The following is an 18,661-nucleotide window of genomic DNA, read 5'->3' as shown; positions in this document are numbered from 1 at the left end:
AGGGGGAACTGACTCCCCAGTGGTTAAGGTTTAAATAGCCTACCCATAGCTATGATTGGAGCACATACGTTACACGATGACATCATACGGAGTCATCAAGACACGGTGGCTCAGAAGGGAAGTAGATAAAAAATAGATTAAAAAAACGAGAGAAACGCTTTGTATTACCAAGTAAGGATACAAAGTCTATGAATGTGAATAAATTGTCCTAAATCTGGAGTGGGACTTCGACAAGTTTAGTTCACAGACTATACAAAAAGATACTGTAAGCATAGTGACCAGATTTGAACATACTCCTGAATAAGATGAACTATAGTATATGTGTTTAAAGCTTAAGTGTACTAATATAAGCCTGAAGTAAAGTTGTATGTCTATAAAGACATCATGAAAAACTCAGAATGGAATATGATAAATGCAAATGAAAGGTAGCTAGGGCAAAGAGTGTGAATCGAGTCGATAATTTAAAGGGACACTCCAGTGCCAGGAAAAAAAATTGTTTTCCTGGCACTGCAGGTCCCCCATCCCATGTTGCTGAAGGGGTGAAAACCCCTTCAGTGACTTACCTGAGACCACCGCCGATGTCCCTTGGCGGTGGTTTAGGGTCCGCCGGCAGGGGAGACCGATTTCGCATGTGCGGCCGCTGACGGGATGAGACCTAATGCACACGTGCATTAGTCCTCCCCATAGGAAAGCAGGGATTTTAGCAACGCTGGAGGTCCTCACATAGTGCTATAGACCAGGAAGTGCCCTCTAGTGGCTGTCTAGTAGACAGCCACTAGAGGAGGAGTTAACCCTGCAAGGTAAATATTGCAGTTTATGAAAACTGCAATAATTACACTTGCAGGGTTAAGGGTAGTGGGAGTTGGCACCCAGACCAGTCCAATGGGCAGTCGTGGTCTGGGTGCCTGGAAGTGTCCCTTTAATGTGCTTGACAATAACAATATAAATCATAAATATATATGAGGATGTTTTGAATGTGTGATGTGCCATTAATTATGTATGAAAGAAGTGTAGTTTAAAAGAAAAAATCCACTGAGATTCCTTTTGTAGCAATAATCTGTTAAAATTACCTTTTTTTTGGATTAGATAGAAGTCTTTCTATGGCCTGAAATTTTAATTTTTCAGGTTTACCTTCATGGAAGTTGATGATGTGTCTGGCAACTGGCCTGGGGTTAATGGGTTTTATTGATTGATGCAACCTGTTGTAATACCGGATGTCGAAATTGCTGGAATGTTTATCCAATATACCACAGCTACACGTGATAAGGTATATGACACGTGTGGTACTACAATTTAACAATGCATTGGTCTCAACAATGATCTTGGATTGAGTTGATAGAACAGACTTGGAAGGGGTGTAATGTATTGGCACGCCTTGCAATGCCCACATCTTTAAGTCCCTTTGTTCTGTGATAACCAGTTGATTTTTGGAGGTGTGGATGCCACATGTAATGGACAAGTAAGTCCTGTAGGTTTCTTGATCTACGTGCGGTCATAGACTGGTGGTCAGGTAAGACTTTTTTTTCAGGAAGGATTGTGTAGTAATATTGTCCAGTTTTTGGTAAGGATGTGGGACATGGGGCTCCAACCCTGGTTAAAGGTGGCAATGCATCTGGGAGTCCTGTATAGTTCTTGTTGTTTTCAAACTGGTTAGTCTATCCGTTTGACTGGTTCGTTGAAAGGCTCTTTTCTAAACCCTATTTGGGTAGCCCAGTGCCCTTAATCATGACTTTAGAAGTTGGCATTCTTGATAAAATGTAAGGTCTTCTAAACCGTTCCTTATTGCCCATAGATATTGGCTAAATGGGATAGAGGCTTTGGGTTTGTAGGGTTGGTGACTTTCCCAGTGAAGAAGAATGTTCATAGATGTACATTTACGGAATAATTCAGTTTGAATGGCCCTGTCTTGCTTTAATAGAATTCTAAGATCCAAGAATATGAGTTTGTGTTTATCAATGTCATAAGTCAATTTGAGCTTGATATCATTGCTATTTAAAGTCATTACAAATTGTTCAAAGCTCGGGACAGAGCATGTCCAGAGGAGCAACATGTCATCAATGTATCTGTACCATTTTAGAATATATCCACGGTACTGACTGTATTGATCAGCATTGATGACATGTTGCTCCCACCATCCCAAAAACAAATTGGCATATGTAGGGGCACAAGCTATACCCATGGCAGTGCCGGAGATCTGTAAATAGTATTTGCCATTGAGCATGAAGTAATTATGAGTAAGTATGAAATGTAAAATAGCAAGGATGAAGTTTTTTTTTTGGGGGGGGGGGGAGGATATTAAATGTAGTGGTATTCAAAAAGAACTTACAAGCTCGTATATCTGCCTCATGCGGTATTTTAGTGTCAAGGGAAACCACATCAAGGTTAGCCAGCAAGGTGTATGGTGGAACTGTCATACCTTGTAATGCGAGCAACGCTGCTTTGGTATCCTGAAGACAAGAAGGTAAGGTTTGTACAATGGGATATAAAATCTTGTCTACAAATTTGCTTAGATGTTCTGTTAAACAATTATTGCCAGATACTATCGGTCTTCCCTGGTAGAGCTCTGATATTCTTGTGTATCATAGGTAGACTGTAAAATGTGGCAATTGTTGGATTTTTGTGTGTTAACAGGAATTTATATTCATCAAGTGTAATTATCAGTTGCTGTAGAGTGTCTAATTCACTGATGAATTTGACAGTAGGATCTGAGGGAAAAACCCTGGAGCAGAGCTCATCATCCAGATGTGTCATGCACATATTAATGTACGTTGACCAGTTAAGGAGTACTATGTTGCCCCCTTATCTGCTGATTTTATGATTACATTCTCCAGGTGTTTTAATTCTTTAAGTGTTTGATGGTCCTTAAAGGTCAAATTGCTAGACAAGGGGGCATAGCTTGTACTCGTTTCAAATTTGTTCAAAGACATTTGTACAAATAAGTCTACATGGGCAGTGTCTCTTTGAAATTCGTGGTTAACCAACTTAATGGTTTAAAATTAGTTAAGGGTTTTTAAGATCTTGTTCATTCTGTAGACCAGTCAGTAGTTGTACATGCTCATAATCTTAGTAGTGAGGCCTAATTCATTAGCCAACTGTTGGTCTTTTTGGTATGCATGATGTTTAACGCATTTCTGCCAAATAAATTGATGTCTTTGGACCTATTGAAATTGTTGGAGTCGGTACAAAGGCTAATTCTCTGCTTAGGAGGGTAATATGGTGGGATTGTAGAGGGAAATCAGATGAATTGATTATCCTATTAGGGCTAGGTTCTCTGTGTTTGTCCCAGTAACTTAATCCCACTCTACATGCAAATATTTTATCAGGGTAAATTAGTTCAACCTTTTTACCCTCATTCTCTCCTTTTCCTATTAAGGTGTTTCTGTTACACGTGGTACGTCCCAGTAACTTTTATGCCCACTGGTCTCTGTCCCTCAGTCTCCCCCCCTGTTGGTGGGGGTTTTCCTGTTCTAAAAAAGTGGTGGATTAAGCAGTAGACAAAGTAGAGGGGTTATTAGTATCTAATGGGATAGGAATATCCAAAAAAGATACTGCTTTTTGTGTGCCCTTCAGAATGCTTCTGTTTAAATACGGTTAGGAACTATGGTCTCTGTTATGGTCAGTACTTCTTTTGGGGGGTGACCTATGTCTTGTTCTTGAGGTCAGATCTTGATCTGACTACTCAGTTTCGCTCAATGTAGAACCTCTGTGGCTATTCTGACGTCTGCGATATTTTCTTTTTCCCTTCGTATAGTGGCAGTACTTACAAGTGGGATGTTCCTTAGGATTCTGGACAAGAAGCTCCCCCTTCTTTAGAATTTAAATGCTGTGCTCCGCCTGCTGCCTCCATATAAGCTGTAACTCAGAGACACTCACCAGTTCTTCTTGTCCCGGCAACGGGACGGACAGGTTCCCCACAGTGCAGGTGGAGATTTGGTGCGTTCAGCACAGGTTGCTGACCGGGAGGTGAGTGCCCGATAGTTTCCCGGGCGGGAACTGAGCGGCAACAGTACTTCCGGGTTCGCGTTACGGAACGTGACCGGGTACTGTCTTTTGTGTTTTTTTCTGACGGAGTTCCCAGGCGGTTCTCCTTCATTGCTCATTACGCATGCGCACAGCGGTGGAACGCACGCCCGGGAGGCTTTGCGTTCCACCAAACACAGAATCACGCTACTGAGCATGCGCGAAACGGTGTTTGGCGCCAAATTTAAAATTTGGATACATGGCTGTGCAGGACCTTCCTGACCCCAAGGGTGGGTGTACAGTTCTGGTTCTCCGTGTCACCTGCCCTCCTACACGGATCTTAGGTGATTTAAGGTGAGGTTTAACTATTGAACTCTCCTTTTTTTTCACCTTTGGTTTTTATGCATGCTTCTAGAATAAGTCCTATAAGACAGATATAGACAAGATGTCAACTTCTGTTCCAAACACCACAAGTAAATCTAAGCACTTATGTTGTCTGGAATGTGCGTTACCTCTACCTGACGGATGTCGCAAACGGATCGGCTAGTAAAAGCCGAGCAGACTGATATGGCATCCTTCCTGGGCTGGTTTCAGGAAAATTTGTCCCAGACATTTGAAGCTATTCGGGAGAAACTGCCCACACAGCGTAGGAGGAATAGATCTTCTTCTGTGTCTGACGTCTCTTCGCCTTCGGATATTTCCAGCCTGGCTTCAAGTGTGGAGGAGGGGTTTCCACCAGAAGAGCTGAAGAAATTTATTAAAGAAGTGACGACGGCGGTACAAGAAACTGAACCTACCAAGGGTAGGGTTAAAGGTTTCCCAATGTCTCCTTAAATCTTGGATCTCCATCATAGAGAATGAAAGAATCTTGAAAGACGTACGCTCAAATCAAGCCTACAGTCTGGAGAAAAATGGGAAGATCTTCCTAAGTGGATGTTCAGATTGCCCAGCTATCAAAGAAAACCACTATACCCATTGGCGAAGTCTCAGGGCTTAAAGACCCAATGGACGAACGGGCCGAAACTTCGTGTAGTAGAATATTCCAGGCCGCAGGATATCAGTGCAGAGCTGAATTTGCAGGTTCAGCGGTTCTCAGAGCTCAGAGCGTTTGGCTACAAGCCCTGGAAGATTCCATTATGGGAATTCTGATACAGATCCTTCCCATCTCTTGTTCCTACTGAAAGATGAGTTTTCTTTGTTTATCAGCGAGGATTATGGGTTTGTCGTCAGTAGCCAGAAGAGCTCTTTGGCTACGAACATGGACAGCTGACTCTGCGTCTAAGGCATCCTTATGTGAATTACCCTTTGAAAGGAACAAAATTTTTTTTGGGCATTCCTTTGGAAGACATTGTTAGACAGATGTCTGATACGAAGAGAGCCCTGCCTCTGGATTCAAGAACCCAGGGATATTAAAGTTTTCAGTACAAGGGTCAGAGGTCCTTTCGTTACCAGGGCGGTTTTGCAGGTTTAAAAAGCATGATGGCCTATGGCCATACCAGCCTGAAAATCCCTGATCTCGTCAGATCTCAGAAGCCATCCAGACTCGGGCCTGGTTGGTACTTGTATGGGAGTCCAACTATGTACCTCAAATAAACAGCCAGTGGTCTTGACAGGAATCCAACAGGCATGACAAAGAGGAAGTTTTGACGCCATAAGAATGGGAGGACGCCTTCGGTTCTTCACCCAAGACTGGGAAAGAGTGCTTCATAGGTGGATTACAAGAACCATTTCAGAAGGTTACAGAATAAAGTTTCATCGAAACCACGTCCATCCTTCCTACTGTCAAGCTATCCATCAAGAGTAAACATATTCTCTTCTTCTTTAAGAAATGTGGTAGAGAGGTACCCAAACGTTGGGTATTTCAGGGAGTTTACTCACGCCTTTTTTTTGGTTCAAAAACCAGATGGAAACTAGTAAACACCTGCTTACCATGACAGAAGTTCCGTATGGAACGTATTTTGTCTTTTGACACACATTTTACAAGGGAGATTACATGGCAGAGTTGGTTTAAATATGCTTATCTCCATGTACCGGTTTCAGAATCTTCCCGGAAGTTTCTCAGGTTTGCGGTTCTAGCAACACTGGCTTGTTGGTCTAGTGGTATGATTCTCGCTTCAGGTGCGAGAGGTCCCGGGTTCAAATCCGGAAGTGCCCAAGCATTCTTGTTTCAAGAAAGCGAAGGATTCTCCATTTACATTTAAACTCTTCCCTTTGGCCTGTCCTCAGCTCTTCGAGCTTTTACGGATATCCTGGCATCCATAGCAGTGGTTTTACGTCTGAAAGGTATCTCGATTGTTCCATACCTGGACGTTTGGTTCCTGAAGGCCCAATAAAGACCACTGCTAAATCTTCATCTCACGATTACATGAAGGTTTTAAGAGATCACGGTTGGATCCTGAACCTGGAAAAATCCAAGCTGACTGCGTCACGAAGTCTAGAGTTCTTGGGTCTTAGAGGAAATTCACAGTCCCTCTCTCTTTTTCTACCATTAGTGAAACAAATGAGGATTTTTAAAGCCGTATCAAAGCTGCATAAAACCTAAGTTCAATCAGAGATGCTATGAGGTTCTAGGCCTCCTCGCTTCTGCAATCCCAGCAGTGGCCTGGGCAAAGGCAGAAGCAAAACCATTGCATGGGACGTCCTTTCCCAATGGACACGAAAACAGGAAGATCTAGACTCTCCCTTCCACCTATCCAAAGGGGTGAAAGGACTCCTGAACTGGTGGAAACACAGAAGCAAAATCTCAAAGTGCCTATCGTTTGCTCAGAAACAATGGTTTATGATATCCACATATGCCTCCCAGATGGGTTGGGGCGCCCATCTAGCTTCTCAGTTCCGTCAGGGTCTTGGAACAGAGTGGAGTCAGGCGCTTCCTGAAGTTTCAGGGATTAATGCGGTTTGGAAGGCACTGGTTTCCTTCCGTTCAGCCATCACAAATCAGGCAATGAGGATTCAGTCGGACGACGCCACTACAGTGGGTTTTTCTTTCGCCAGGGTGGCACGAAGGTAAAAGCTCTTCAAGAGCTCTGCTACCTCATATGTCTTGGGCTCAAGCTAATCTTCTCGCTATATCAGCTACCCATGTCAGAGGGTCTCTAAAGTTAGTTCAGACGGCCTCAGCCGTAGACTTTGGTCTCAGGCAGACTGGGTACTGTCAAAGTAAAAAAATTTTTGGCGCTGGGTTCACGCTTCGGCAGGCCGGAGATAGACCTGTTTGCCACAAGGAGATACAGGAAAGTTCAATGTTTTGCTTCTCTCCATTCAGGAGAGTACCCAGTTGTCCTAGACGGTCTATCGATACCTTGGACCTTCGACATGGCTTATGTTTTCCCTCCTGTCGCTCTCATACCACGGATTGTTCATAAGTATGATGAAGAAGGCAAGTAATTGGCAGTCCTGCCCTTCTGGCCGAACAGGAGTTGGTTTTCGGAAGTGGAAAACTTGACAATCTCACGTTGGCATCTCCAGTCTCTTCTCAAGTATTGGAGAATGTGACTCTCCCCGTGGAAACTCTGGATATTTTTCACCTGACGGCATGGTTGCTGCAAGGGTGATCCTTCAAGGCCATGGTCTCTCTGACCTTTATGTGATGTGTTGCTGTCTTCTGTCCGCTGGTCCACTTCGTAAATCTATTTCAGAGTTTGGATGAAGTTCAGAACCTGGTGTTCAGTTCTAGGTTGGATCCGGCCAAAGCCTCTATCCCGGAAAGTCTTTCTTTTTTGCAAGATGGGTTTGAAGCCGGCCTGGGAGTTTTACGCTCAAAGGCCAGATTTCAACTCTAAATCAATTCCTGGTTCGTGGCTTTGCCTCAAACCTGTTTTTTCTAAGATTTCTTAAGTCCATAAAACTTAAGAGGCCTCCTAAGTAGTACCTTTCCCTACTTGGGATCTGTCTGGTGCTTCGAGCCCTTTGTGAACCACCATTTGAACATTTACTGGAGGTTCCTATCAAGTTTCTTACCTTCAAGACGGTTTTCCGGGTGCCTATCGCCTCTGCTAGTTGAGTAGGTGTGATCCGAGCTCTCTCTTTCTCTCCGGAATTCACCTTTTTCATCGCGACTAGGTGGTCCTGCACACCAAGCCTTCTTTTGCCTAAGGTTTTTTCTGGTGCTGCAATTACCAACCTATTGTCCTACCGGGGTTTTTTCATTTTCCTACGTCGGATCTGGAAAGAATGTGACATCTCCTAGATGTTAGAAGATCCCTGAAAATCTGTCTTCAGATGACTCAGGGTTTAGATCCTTAGATCTATGTGTATTCTTTCATGGCGCTAACAGGGGTTGTGCTGTCTCAGGACCCTCTTTGGCCTGATGGCTAACGTATTCAATCAGGTTGGCTTATCATTTCAAAGGGATTCCCCTTAGTTTCCCTTTAAAGGCTCGTGCCTCTAGAGCTATGACGACCTCCTGGGCTGAAAGAGCAGCCGCCTCACCTGAAGACATCTGCAAAGCTGCTGCTGGGTCTTCCTTACATACTTTTATCAAGCATTGTAGGCTGGACGTATTCTCATCATCTGGAGCTGCTTTGGGCGTAAGGTGCTACAAGCTGTGGCCTGCTGAGTTCCCACCCTTTGTTGTTTGCAGGGGTCTTGCTATATCCCACTTGTAAGTACTGCCACTATACGAAGGGAAAAACAGTAATTTTACTTACCGTAAATTCCTTTTTTCTTAGTATAGTGGCAGTACTGGCTTTCCCTCCGCTTTCAAATAGATTAAATTCTATGCATCATTCGGTCTCCGTTTTGGTTCTTTTGTATTACTGGTGAGTGTCTCTGAGTTACAGCTTATATGGAGGCAGCAGGCGGAGCACAGCATTTAAATTCTAAAGAAGGGGGAGCTTCTTGTCCAGAATCCTAAGGAACATCCCACTTGTAAGTACTGCCACTATACTAAGAAAAAAGGAATTTACGGTAAGTAAAATTACTGTTTTTTGTCTAAACATCTCCCCGTCTTTGAAATCCTTAAAGTCTCGTTGGAACTTATTGTGCTTTTTAAGTTATGTCTAAAGTTCTCGTTTTTGTTTGTTTTTTTTAATTAATTTAAATTTTTTTTTTTCTAACTTACTTTCTATAGGGACATATAAGCTATCTGATTTGTAGTTTTTAATTTGAGTGATCTCGTTTTGTAGTTTGTTGTTGATCTCCTCAAAGTTTGTAGATTCAAGTTTCACCAGAAAACCCATTAATCGAAAGGAGCAGTCCAATAAGATTGTATTCTACTAATTTTGCTGCTCCTCATTTTGGATTTTATCTGGCAAAAGGATATAATTTGTTACATAGTTGGAAGTAAGTGTGTAAACAAGCACCTGATTTTGGGCTTGTGTATCAGAGTTCACTACCAGTGTTCACTAAAAATGTCACTTACAGGAACACTATAGAGTCAGGAATACAAATGTGTATTCCTGACCCTATGGTGTTAAAAACATTATTTAGATGGCCAGCCACCCTAAACCCCCTTAAAATTCACTTTTTATTACAGCACTGTGCGAGTCTGCCAGCTCTGGCCTCACCCCCGATCCGCCTCCTTGGCTGAGATAATCATAAATGACAATCTCAGACAATTCAATGTTTTTCCATAGGAAAATATTAAATTGTCTGAGATCATCAATTCTGATTATCTCAACTAAGGAGGTGGAGCCAAAGGCTGAATCAATGCATCTCTATGGGGAAAAATAAGCGTCTTCATGCAGAGCGTGGAGATGCTGAACTTTAGTGCTGCACATTGTGCAGCACCGACCCGGAAGCACCTCTAGTGGCCCTCTGAGTGACTGCCATTGTAGGTATCCCCAAGCAGCATGAAAAGGCAGCTTTTATATTAAAATGCCTGAAGTGACATATTGTACTCACCAAAGCAACTACACTAAGCTGTAGTTGTTCTGGTGACTATTGTGTCCCTTTAAGTCAGTTTGGTTTAGCCAGTCTAGCAATGAGTTAACCAAGCCCAATGCATAAAACATTAGCCCTTTCCCTTTATAGCTCTGGCTACTTTGATCTTGAACCAAGTCCTCATTGAATTCTATATTGACACAATATGTGGAACTAATAATACTGTTGTGTGAGTAGCTGGTTAGCAGCTGTTGGACCAAGTTCCCATTAAATATCTGGTTAGCAGCCTTTGATACAAGTCCCGTTGAAGTCTCTGACTCCGTATGTGGAACAGTTAACACTATTGAGTGAATACATGGTCAGCTGTATGTTTTAGCACTGCATTTTGCCATGCTCCAGAACTAGAGATGGATTAAACAAACTGGATAATTACTAGACTAGTACAATAATCGATTTTCAACATATAAATACATTAAGTGACAACTATTTAATCATGACAGACCAAGTTAAAAAAGGCAGCATCTGTGTATATTGCTAAGTTCATGCAAAGTGTGATTTTTAAGTTCCTTACTACTTTTCACATAATTTACACAGAGCAAAAGCACAGTTTGCTTGTTGAGGTATATTTCTGAGTTCCCATGAAAACCTTTTTTTAAAGCATACAGTGGAACATTAGCATATTGCTATAGACTTTGACTTCTAATCAAATTTTTACTTTTCATTCTTGCAAGAGGGTCCATTTAGATATCCAAATTGGAGAGCACGCAAACAACTACCCAGAGATAGCTGCAAAGGACAAACTGACAGAGCTGCAGCTCCGAGTTAGACAACTTCTTGATCAAGTGGAGCAAATACAAAAGGAGCAGAACTACCAAAGGGTGAGTTGGGAAGATGAGAAATCTTCTGAAGATGAGAATCTGCAGAGCATATGGATGAAAGGGGGCAGTGTAGCTGAATGTGCAGTTCCATAACCATTCACCTTCACGGAAATCTATTGCTGGTGCAAGGGACAGATATTGGGGCATCTATGGTGTATGTGCATTAAACAATAATTGGGGAAAATCTCTCTTGAGAAATCCCTCTTAGGTATAAAGGGATAATTGGTTGGAAAATTAAACTTACAAGATATAACCATAGACAAGGATGAGGATAACTATATAAACACTAGAAATCGGTAGTAGTATGTATGTATGTAATGGGTAAACCAGCCAGCTTTATTGATTTTACCAAAGTGTATTACACATGCCTAGTGCCATTTATAGAAGCATAGAGAAAGTATGTGCATTATGGGTTCTCTGACAAAACAAAAGCAGTTTCAGAGATATAGAAGGCAAGATCTAATCTATTAGTGGTAAGATATGTCAGTAGCCGTGTAGGATTTTACCGACTGCGAGGGCATAAGATGGAAGACTACACTAGAAGCAGTGATGGCTAACCTTTGCACTGCAGATCTGAGGGGAGTCTCTAAAATAAAATTTAAAACATTGGAAACATGTTTGTGATATTGATTGTATTTGTTTTTGTTGTTTTTTTTGGGGGGGTGGAAGTGTCTAAGAAATAAAAATAAATATTATGATCACATCATTATTTTTATTTAGTGTTTTAAGTAGTAAGAAAGTGAATGCTAAATTGTGACAGAAGTGAAAATATATATTACTCACTTGAACTTATATGCAACCTTTTCAGTACCGTGAGGAAAGATTCCGTCTGACCAGCGAGAGTACAAACCAGCGCGTACTGTGGTGGTCCGTTGCCCAGACTCTTATACTTATCCTTACTGGCATCTGGCAAATGAGACATCTCAAGAGCTTCTTCGAGGCCAAAAAACTGGTGTGAAGATTCTACATGCATATACCCAGTCTGCCTCCATAGATTTAATTATTGATCTTTCCCAAACTCCACTCTTCTTTACATACAGATTTCCTTAAATATGGGCCTTTTTTCTCTTACACATACAATTCCCCGTACCCCAGACAATCAGAAAAGGAAACCGACTTCATACCTACTCACAGACATGCTGATGAGATTCTTTCCATGCAGGCACGTCACGAACCAGGGAGGGGGGAAAAGCAATGCAATACTAGCAGAGATCACTCAGGTGTCGCCTCAATTTTTACCAAATTAATCCTCCCACATTTTACCATTTATCTGCTGGTGGATGTCAGAATAAGGGATGGATAGGGGTAAATGTTGACTATTCTCAGCTACTTGATGGACTGACACCAAAAGGGTTGCTGTAACTTCCAGTCTATCCACGCCAAGAGTTTTGGTTCACACTGAACAAAGCCCACTACCATCTTCATTGGCCCTGAGACTACCAACAGTGCATTCTTCGCAACAAAGTTTGATCTCACTCTGCATCCACATGGACGTTGAGAATGTGACTATCTTTACAAAACAAATTTTTAATACTTCACAGCCAAACAGAATGTCCTACTCATGTGTCTATGTATAGAAAAGCTGCTTGTGTAAAGGTGCCAGGATCTTAAGAGTATCACACACTGGATTTGTAGCAAACAGAACTACTTCAACTACATTACAAAGTAACGGTTGATAACCAGTACAGTCAGTTTGACCTCTTTCCCGGCTGTAGCCTTTCATACAGAGAAGCTAGTTATGATGTTCACTGCTATTTCCTGTATAAGAACTGTACCCTTTTGTTACTATTACTAGTTAAGTGCAAAGCCAGCAAGGATAAGGTATTCATGTTTGCAGTAAAAATGTGGTAAATGTATATCACTTTTTAGTTTCTATGTTATATGTTTGTTTTCTATCAGTTACTCTCTCAGAACACAATAGTTCTTTATTTCTGGACTGGTACCCACAAATGGGCCCCCTTGTCATTTTAGCGAGTCACTATTGGTTTTAACATGCACATCAGGCCTGGGCAGCTGCCCACAATAACTTGTCTATTAACATTGTTTTTCCCTATTGATACTAACAGTGTTATTAGAGTGTGTAACATGTATTTTAAAGTGAATTACAGAGATAGATGAAGAATGGATCACTAAACTAATTTTTCATAAAATATTTCAAAATGATTCCCTAAAAAATCCACTTTGAACCACTGAGTTAAACCTTTCAATGTAGATGGATTTTCTGCTTGCACCATGGGAATCCCCTCTATTGCACAATGCATATATGAGATGTGCAGGGAGTTAATGCTGTTCAGCACTGGTTGATCTTCATCTTGCATTTCTAGAAGAGCTGTTGAGATGCAATTGCCCAGGCACAATCGTTGCAGAAAACGCTTTAGAAAAGTGGGTTATTTTTCTTTCCCATGACAAGTGTGCATACACAAACTGTACACTGAATATTTTTAACTCTACAATAAAATTGGTACAGAATTAGTTCTAGATTAAGCCTTACTGTTAGTCTGAATTTTTGTATTTAGGGATATTAGATAATGGATTTAACCAATATGTTTACTTCAATTTTTATTTACTGTTTAAGAGCATAATTTTACTTTATTAGATAAAATGGTATGTATTTTTCTACATACACGTTTTATCTTGAGTGGGCAGAATCCACACAGTCTGCCCCAATTTACTATTGTAACCTGATTGGGATGGTGTGTACAATGGTATAAGACCTTCACTGTCTGACGGCTGACACTGTGGGGTGCTAACCGCACAAATCGGCGTGTAAGGGGTGGAGCTTATTAAAACTTAAAGGGACACTATAGTCACTAGAACAACTACAGCTTAATGTAGTGACGCTGGTGTATATAGACTGTCCCTGCAGGCTCTTCAATATAAATGCCACCTTTTCAGAGACAATTCATATTGATTCCTAGTAACCACTTTAGGTGCTTTGTGTGCAGCGCAGGGCTTCAGCGTCTCCATGCTCTGCATGGAGGTGCTGAACATTCTTTATAGAGATGCATTGATTCAATGCATCTCTGAAGAGATGCTTTGTGCAATGCAGCATTTTACGGTGCATTCACAACAGCCTCTCACTGCTTTCCTATGAGCATTGGATTGGCTGAGATCATCAAAATTGACAATCTCCGCAACAGAGGCAGTGGTGAGGAAAATCACCTTTTTAGACTGATCTAAGGGGGAGCTGAGGCCTTAAACATCCACATAAGTACTATAGTATGTTCCTTTAATATCTGTATACTGGTTTAACACGGCTTGTGCTATAACACTATATATTTTACTTTTGCTTCTGTGAATGAATCAGTTGTTTAAATTTTAACATCACTTTAAAGGGACAGTCCAGGGTGGATTTACTATCCATCTTAATATGCATAAATAATGTACGTATAACAAATCTATTTATCAATCAGGGAATAGTTAAATGTCTCCGCTAATCCAACTCCTTTTTATTGCAATCTGTTAGAAAGTTACAAATGTTCCATAAATCCCGCTGAATTAAACTAGGCCAGATCCTGCTGTATGGAAACTGTACTCATGTGAGTGAACTAAAGCCAACAAACTTTTAAAAGTATGTTTGTTTTGTTTTTTAATTCACCCTCTAGCTAGCACTGTGTCCCTGCTTCCCCAAGCTCCTGTACAGCTTGAAAATGAATAGTAGGGGTGTCTGGGAAATGTAACGTGTTGGTTCCTGATGGTTAGAGCTTAAACGCAGGTGACATATATTATACACACAAAATCTGGGTTTGAGAATTTTTTTTATTTCTTTTCTGTGTGATGTTGCATTACTACACCTTTAATGTCTGGAGTGTCCCTTTAATGTGAATTTGTCTCAAAATGTCTATACACACAGACAGTGTTCAGTACCAGTTCTACAGAATGCTAATTGATTATTGTTCGAGATTATTAGGAAACATGTAGACTAAAAACTTAGTTTAATTATGTGGCTGTTGGGATGTAGTTTTTGCTATTCTTTGCAGAAACTGTCATATTCAATCTATTATTAGATTACATATTCCATAATTGCCACATTTTACCCTCTTTTTATGGAATGAGAGAGCTTTCAGGGGGAAAAAGAACCTCAAAGTGGAATGTGGGTTTCATGCCACTGGTTGTACACCGACTGCCATGTACATATATGCACTGATAGTTTTAAAACATAATATTAATAGCCAAAATTGAGAAAACACTAAGATAGGTTCCCCTGGCTCATTCCATGAAGCTTAATGCACACATCTACTAATGTCACAATTAAAAAAAACATAAGTGTCCCCTCTTGTGTGATATGTTATTTTGTAAGTTGTGGGGTGCAAGGAAAAATGTTTTAGGGCCGTCATTTTTGGAATTGTAATAAAATGAATAAGAATAATGACTTTATCTTGATGTGTTTCGAGTGACTGCATGTTTAGGAAGGAGGGAAAGTATATGTGAATACTGAGCAGGTGTGAAATATGTCTCCTCAAATAGGACCTGTCACTTCTGCACAAGACAGTTTTTAAAGAAAACAAATCAAAAGGAGAAAAAAAAGTTTCTACTTCATCCTAGAGTCTTTATCAAGTCAGACTGACTGACTTGAATAACACACCCAGATGGAATCGAAATGTCTTTTGGCTAGTAACGATTAAAGTCATCTTATGACTTGTTTGCCCAAATTTCTTCATGATACTGTATGCTACCGAGAGTATGCTACTCCCCTCCGTTGATTTATGGAAGCTATAGGACAAGCTTGAAAAGGAGTGAAATCCGATTCTAAAACTAAACATTTGGCATTATAGGACTATAACTTTAATAGCATTCACATAATCCAAAACCACTATGCAAAAGTATATCAATGTAGAATGTAAACCCATCAGGATATTTAACTAAGTGCATTCTGACAGTTTTCATTTAAAGGAACAGAGGAGCACACAGTAATGGTTAAGGTGCCAGGAGTTACCTGGCACCCCTAGTGGAAATAGCCAAATCATTTATTAATTCTCTGACTTCTTACTCTGGGGTCTGCCAGGCACAGGTCCCTGCCTTTTTTTTTTTCTCTTCAATTTGACAATTTATATTATTTTGAGCAATTAAGGGTACAGAAAAGAAGAGGGAGGGGAGTGGGGGGGGAAATAGATTTCATCAATGCACAATACAAGATGCAAAGTATCAACGCTTATACAACTGGCAATGAAAACACGTATGGTGTTCCACTTTCCCAATGGGTCATTATGCTGTGTTTATACATTTGGCATATCCCCGTAGCGGCTCTAATAAATTCTCCCATCTCTCACTCTCCATGTCCCCATGTCGGCCCGCAGTCTCCCACCCATTTGGTAGGTACATTCACATTTATTTGGTACGCAAACTCCACAAGTCCCACATATCCCACGTTTTCAGGGAGGTGTGATTTGGTGGGAACAGTGTTTCGAATCCTTTCTCATACGAACACTGTGTGTCCAGGTCTGTGAGTAAGCACTGTACACAAGGGGGGGGTAATTTGTTTCCAGCTTTGAGCGATTAAACGCTGCACTGTCAGTACTATATGCAGTAGAAGTTTTTGTGTGGCCTTAGGCGGTCCCATTGGGAGGTCAGTTAGCAACAGCTGTTGGGCTGCTAAGGGAATGGAGCAACCAGTTGCTGCCTGTGCCATTTTGTGGACACCCGCCCAGAAGGTCTGAATGCGGGGGCAAGACCACCAAATATGTAGGACAGTGCCCTCTGCATCAATGCATCTCCAGCATATGTTGGAGGTGTTTGGATATATTTTATGCAGCCTACTCGGTACCATGTACCATCTATATATCGTAGGTAGAGGATTTGATCAGAAGGCGAGGCAGTTGGAAGATGCGTTCCCAATCTGCGTGCGAGAGAGCAATTTAGGTCGGCTTCCCATTGCTGTGCTATTTTTGAGACCGCAAATGGTAAGTGACGTGAGCGTAATCTGTAACTCATGGAGATCGGTTTACACGTAGCAGGGAGTAACCCGGTAATACACATTTTTTCCCATACATTGGGTGTTGCGGGTAGTATGTTGGGTACAGCGTCCCTATGGTAGTGTTTGGTCAAGAACGATCGTAGTTGGATGTAGGAATAGTGAGATTCCCTAGGCAATGAGTGTCGCTTCTCCAGCACTTCAAAGCTCAGTAGGGTACCCTGGTTGTAAAAGTGCTCCAGGTGGGTGACACCTCGGGCGTGCCATGGTGAGGTGTGAAACGTGGGAATACAGTATGTGAGGGACGTGATTGGTGTTGCTAGTGACAAACCGGTGTGGTCACTTAGCAGGTTTGTATGTTTGTCCCAGAGCTGCAGAAATAGCCTAATCGTGGGGGGTGCCTGAGGCAGCTGTGGTCTAGAATTTTTGGGTATCCATATTATGTTGGCCAAGGCATGTGGGGCCATAAGTTCTTGTTCTAAATGCACCCACTGTGGGGGGGAGGCATGGAGAAAATGTGGAAGAGCAGTGGCTATGACAGTTGCACAGTAATACGTGTGCATATTGGGTAGCGCTAGACCCCCACTATGTTTAGGTGCATTGAGCAAGGCCTGGGTCACCCTAGGTTTGCCCTCTTTCCATACAAAGTGATTTATATCTGATTGGACCGTTTTGAAAAAGGATCGGGGGAGCTCCAGTGGCAGATTACGAAACAAATAGAACAGTCTGGGGAGGATTGACATTTTGACTGCTGTGACCCTCTCCGTCCAGGCCAAGAACACTGGGGACCATTTCATAAGTAGGTTACGGCAGCTATTCCATACAGTAACATAGTTTGCAGCGAATAGGTCTGTGTGGGCCTTCGTGTATGTAATCCCTAGGTATTTAAGAGTGTCCGTTCTCCATTCGAACGTGTAGGCCTGCTGAAGTTGTTTGACCAGAGTGGCTGGTAGGGATATGCATAGTGCCTGCATTTTGGATGCATTGAGGGAGTAGTAGGACACTCTCCCATAATTCAAGGATTTTTTTTTTGATTTTTTTTTAATTCTTTATTTTTTGCGTGCATGAAAGTTACAAGACAGCCTACATCGCCACGACAGCGTTTGTAAGCCTAAGCACATCATTGTTATTGTACAGTCATGGCAATGAAACAGTGCACATTTTTATATAAAAGCTAACACATAGCTAGGTTCAGTGTTGGATAATTACTACATAGATATTTACTGGTTTGTCCTGCGCTGTTTGGTAGAGATCATGCTTATATGGTTATTTCCGTGTTTGCACAGGGATTAAATGTAATGAGGTTTGTGGTCACTGTAATGGGCACAAGAATACGGTACAAATCTTTACGTTCTGTGTCGCTGTGTTGCATGTTGCTAGCTAAAGTGGTTAAACCTCTAATCAGAACGCTGCTGAAGTGCTCCGTGCATGCATAAGTCGTACAAGGTGGGTGTCCTAGTGTAGTGTAAGAGGCTGGGGGATGCGGACTGTGGGTAAGATTAGTCTCTTCACAAAAAAAAAAAAATTGATATACATAGTACATAACTTATAACTTATAAAAACATCATTGCTACATTCGCAGTTAAATCATGTGTTGTGCTAACCAGGTTAGTGCTTAAACCCTTATATTTTATGCGACCATGTGTAGTGGAGGTGTCCTGGCCATTTAAGTATGTCATGTACCAGTCGAAGTGTGTAGCGCCTCGGTCCATTCTCATAGTAGACTGAAAAAAGTTATAACTAAAATTAAGGATTAAAACGTTTCTACTAAAATCGCTAAGAAAAAACACAAACGGCTTAACAGAGGCTTAATGTGGGTAGCCGTACGATATCCCCAAGCTCACTGGGTGAGGCTAAGTATGTTCAGTGCCGATAGTGGACTAGCCTGTGCATGTCCGGATTAAGCCTAGGCACTTTAAAGGGTCGTGGGGGGGGGGGGTGGTATGGTCAGTTGACCTCTCCTAAAGGGAGTAGCATGCAATTCAAGGTGTATTCTAACTTATATACTCTAACTGTTAAAACAGGTAACTTGGTGCCATAAAGGCCTGTGGTAAAGCAATAGGCAGCCTGGGGCCTCAGGTGGGCTCAG

General features: G+C 41.6%; 1 protein-coding gene across 1 annotated transcript in view; it reads left to right on the top strand.

Annotated features, from left to right (window-relative positions):
- TMED4 (transmembrane p24 trafficking protein 4) overlaps window positions 1-12,517 on the top strand; it is a 29,912-nt gene extending 17,395 nt beyond the window's left edge. The window contains exons 4-5 of the mRNA XM_063448541.1: window positions 10,515-10,661; window positions 11,470-12,517. Coding sequence (XP_063304611.1) covers window positions 10,515-10,661; window positions 11,470-11,619 — 297 coding nt within the window. The 3' untranslated portion in view covers window positions 11,620-12,517. The remainder of the gene's footprint in view (window positions 1-10,514; window positions 10,662-11,469) is intronic.
- Window positions 12,518-18,661: the final 6,144 nt, after the last annotated feature.

The sequence above is a fragment of the Pelobates fuscus genome, chromosome 3 (assembly GCF_036172605.1).
Source record: "Pelobates fuscus isolate aPelFus1 chromosome 3, aPelFus1.pri, whole genome shotgun sequence".
NCBI classification, from domain to species: domain Eukaryota; kingdom Metazoa; phylum Chordata; class Amphibia; order Anura; family Pelobatidae; genus Pelobates; species Pelobates fuscus.
This window is presented reverse-complemented; position numbering and strand designations above follow the sequence as displayed.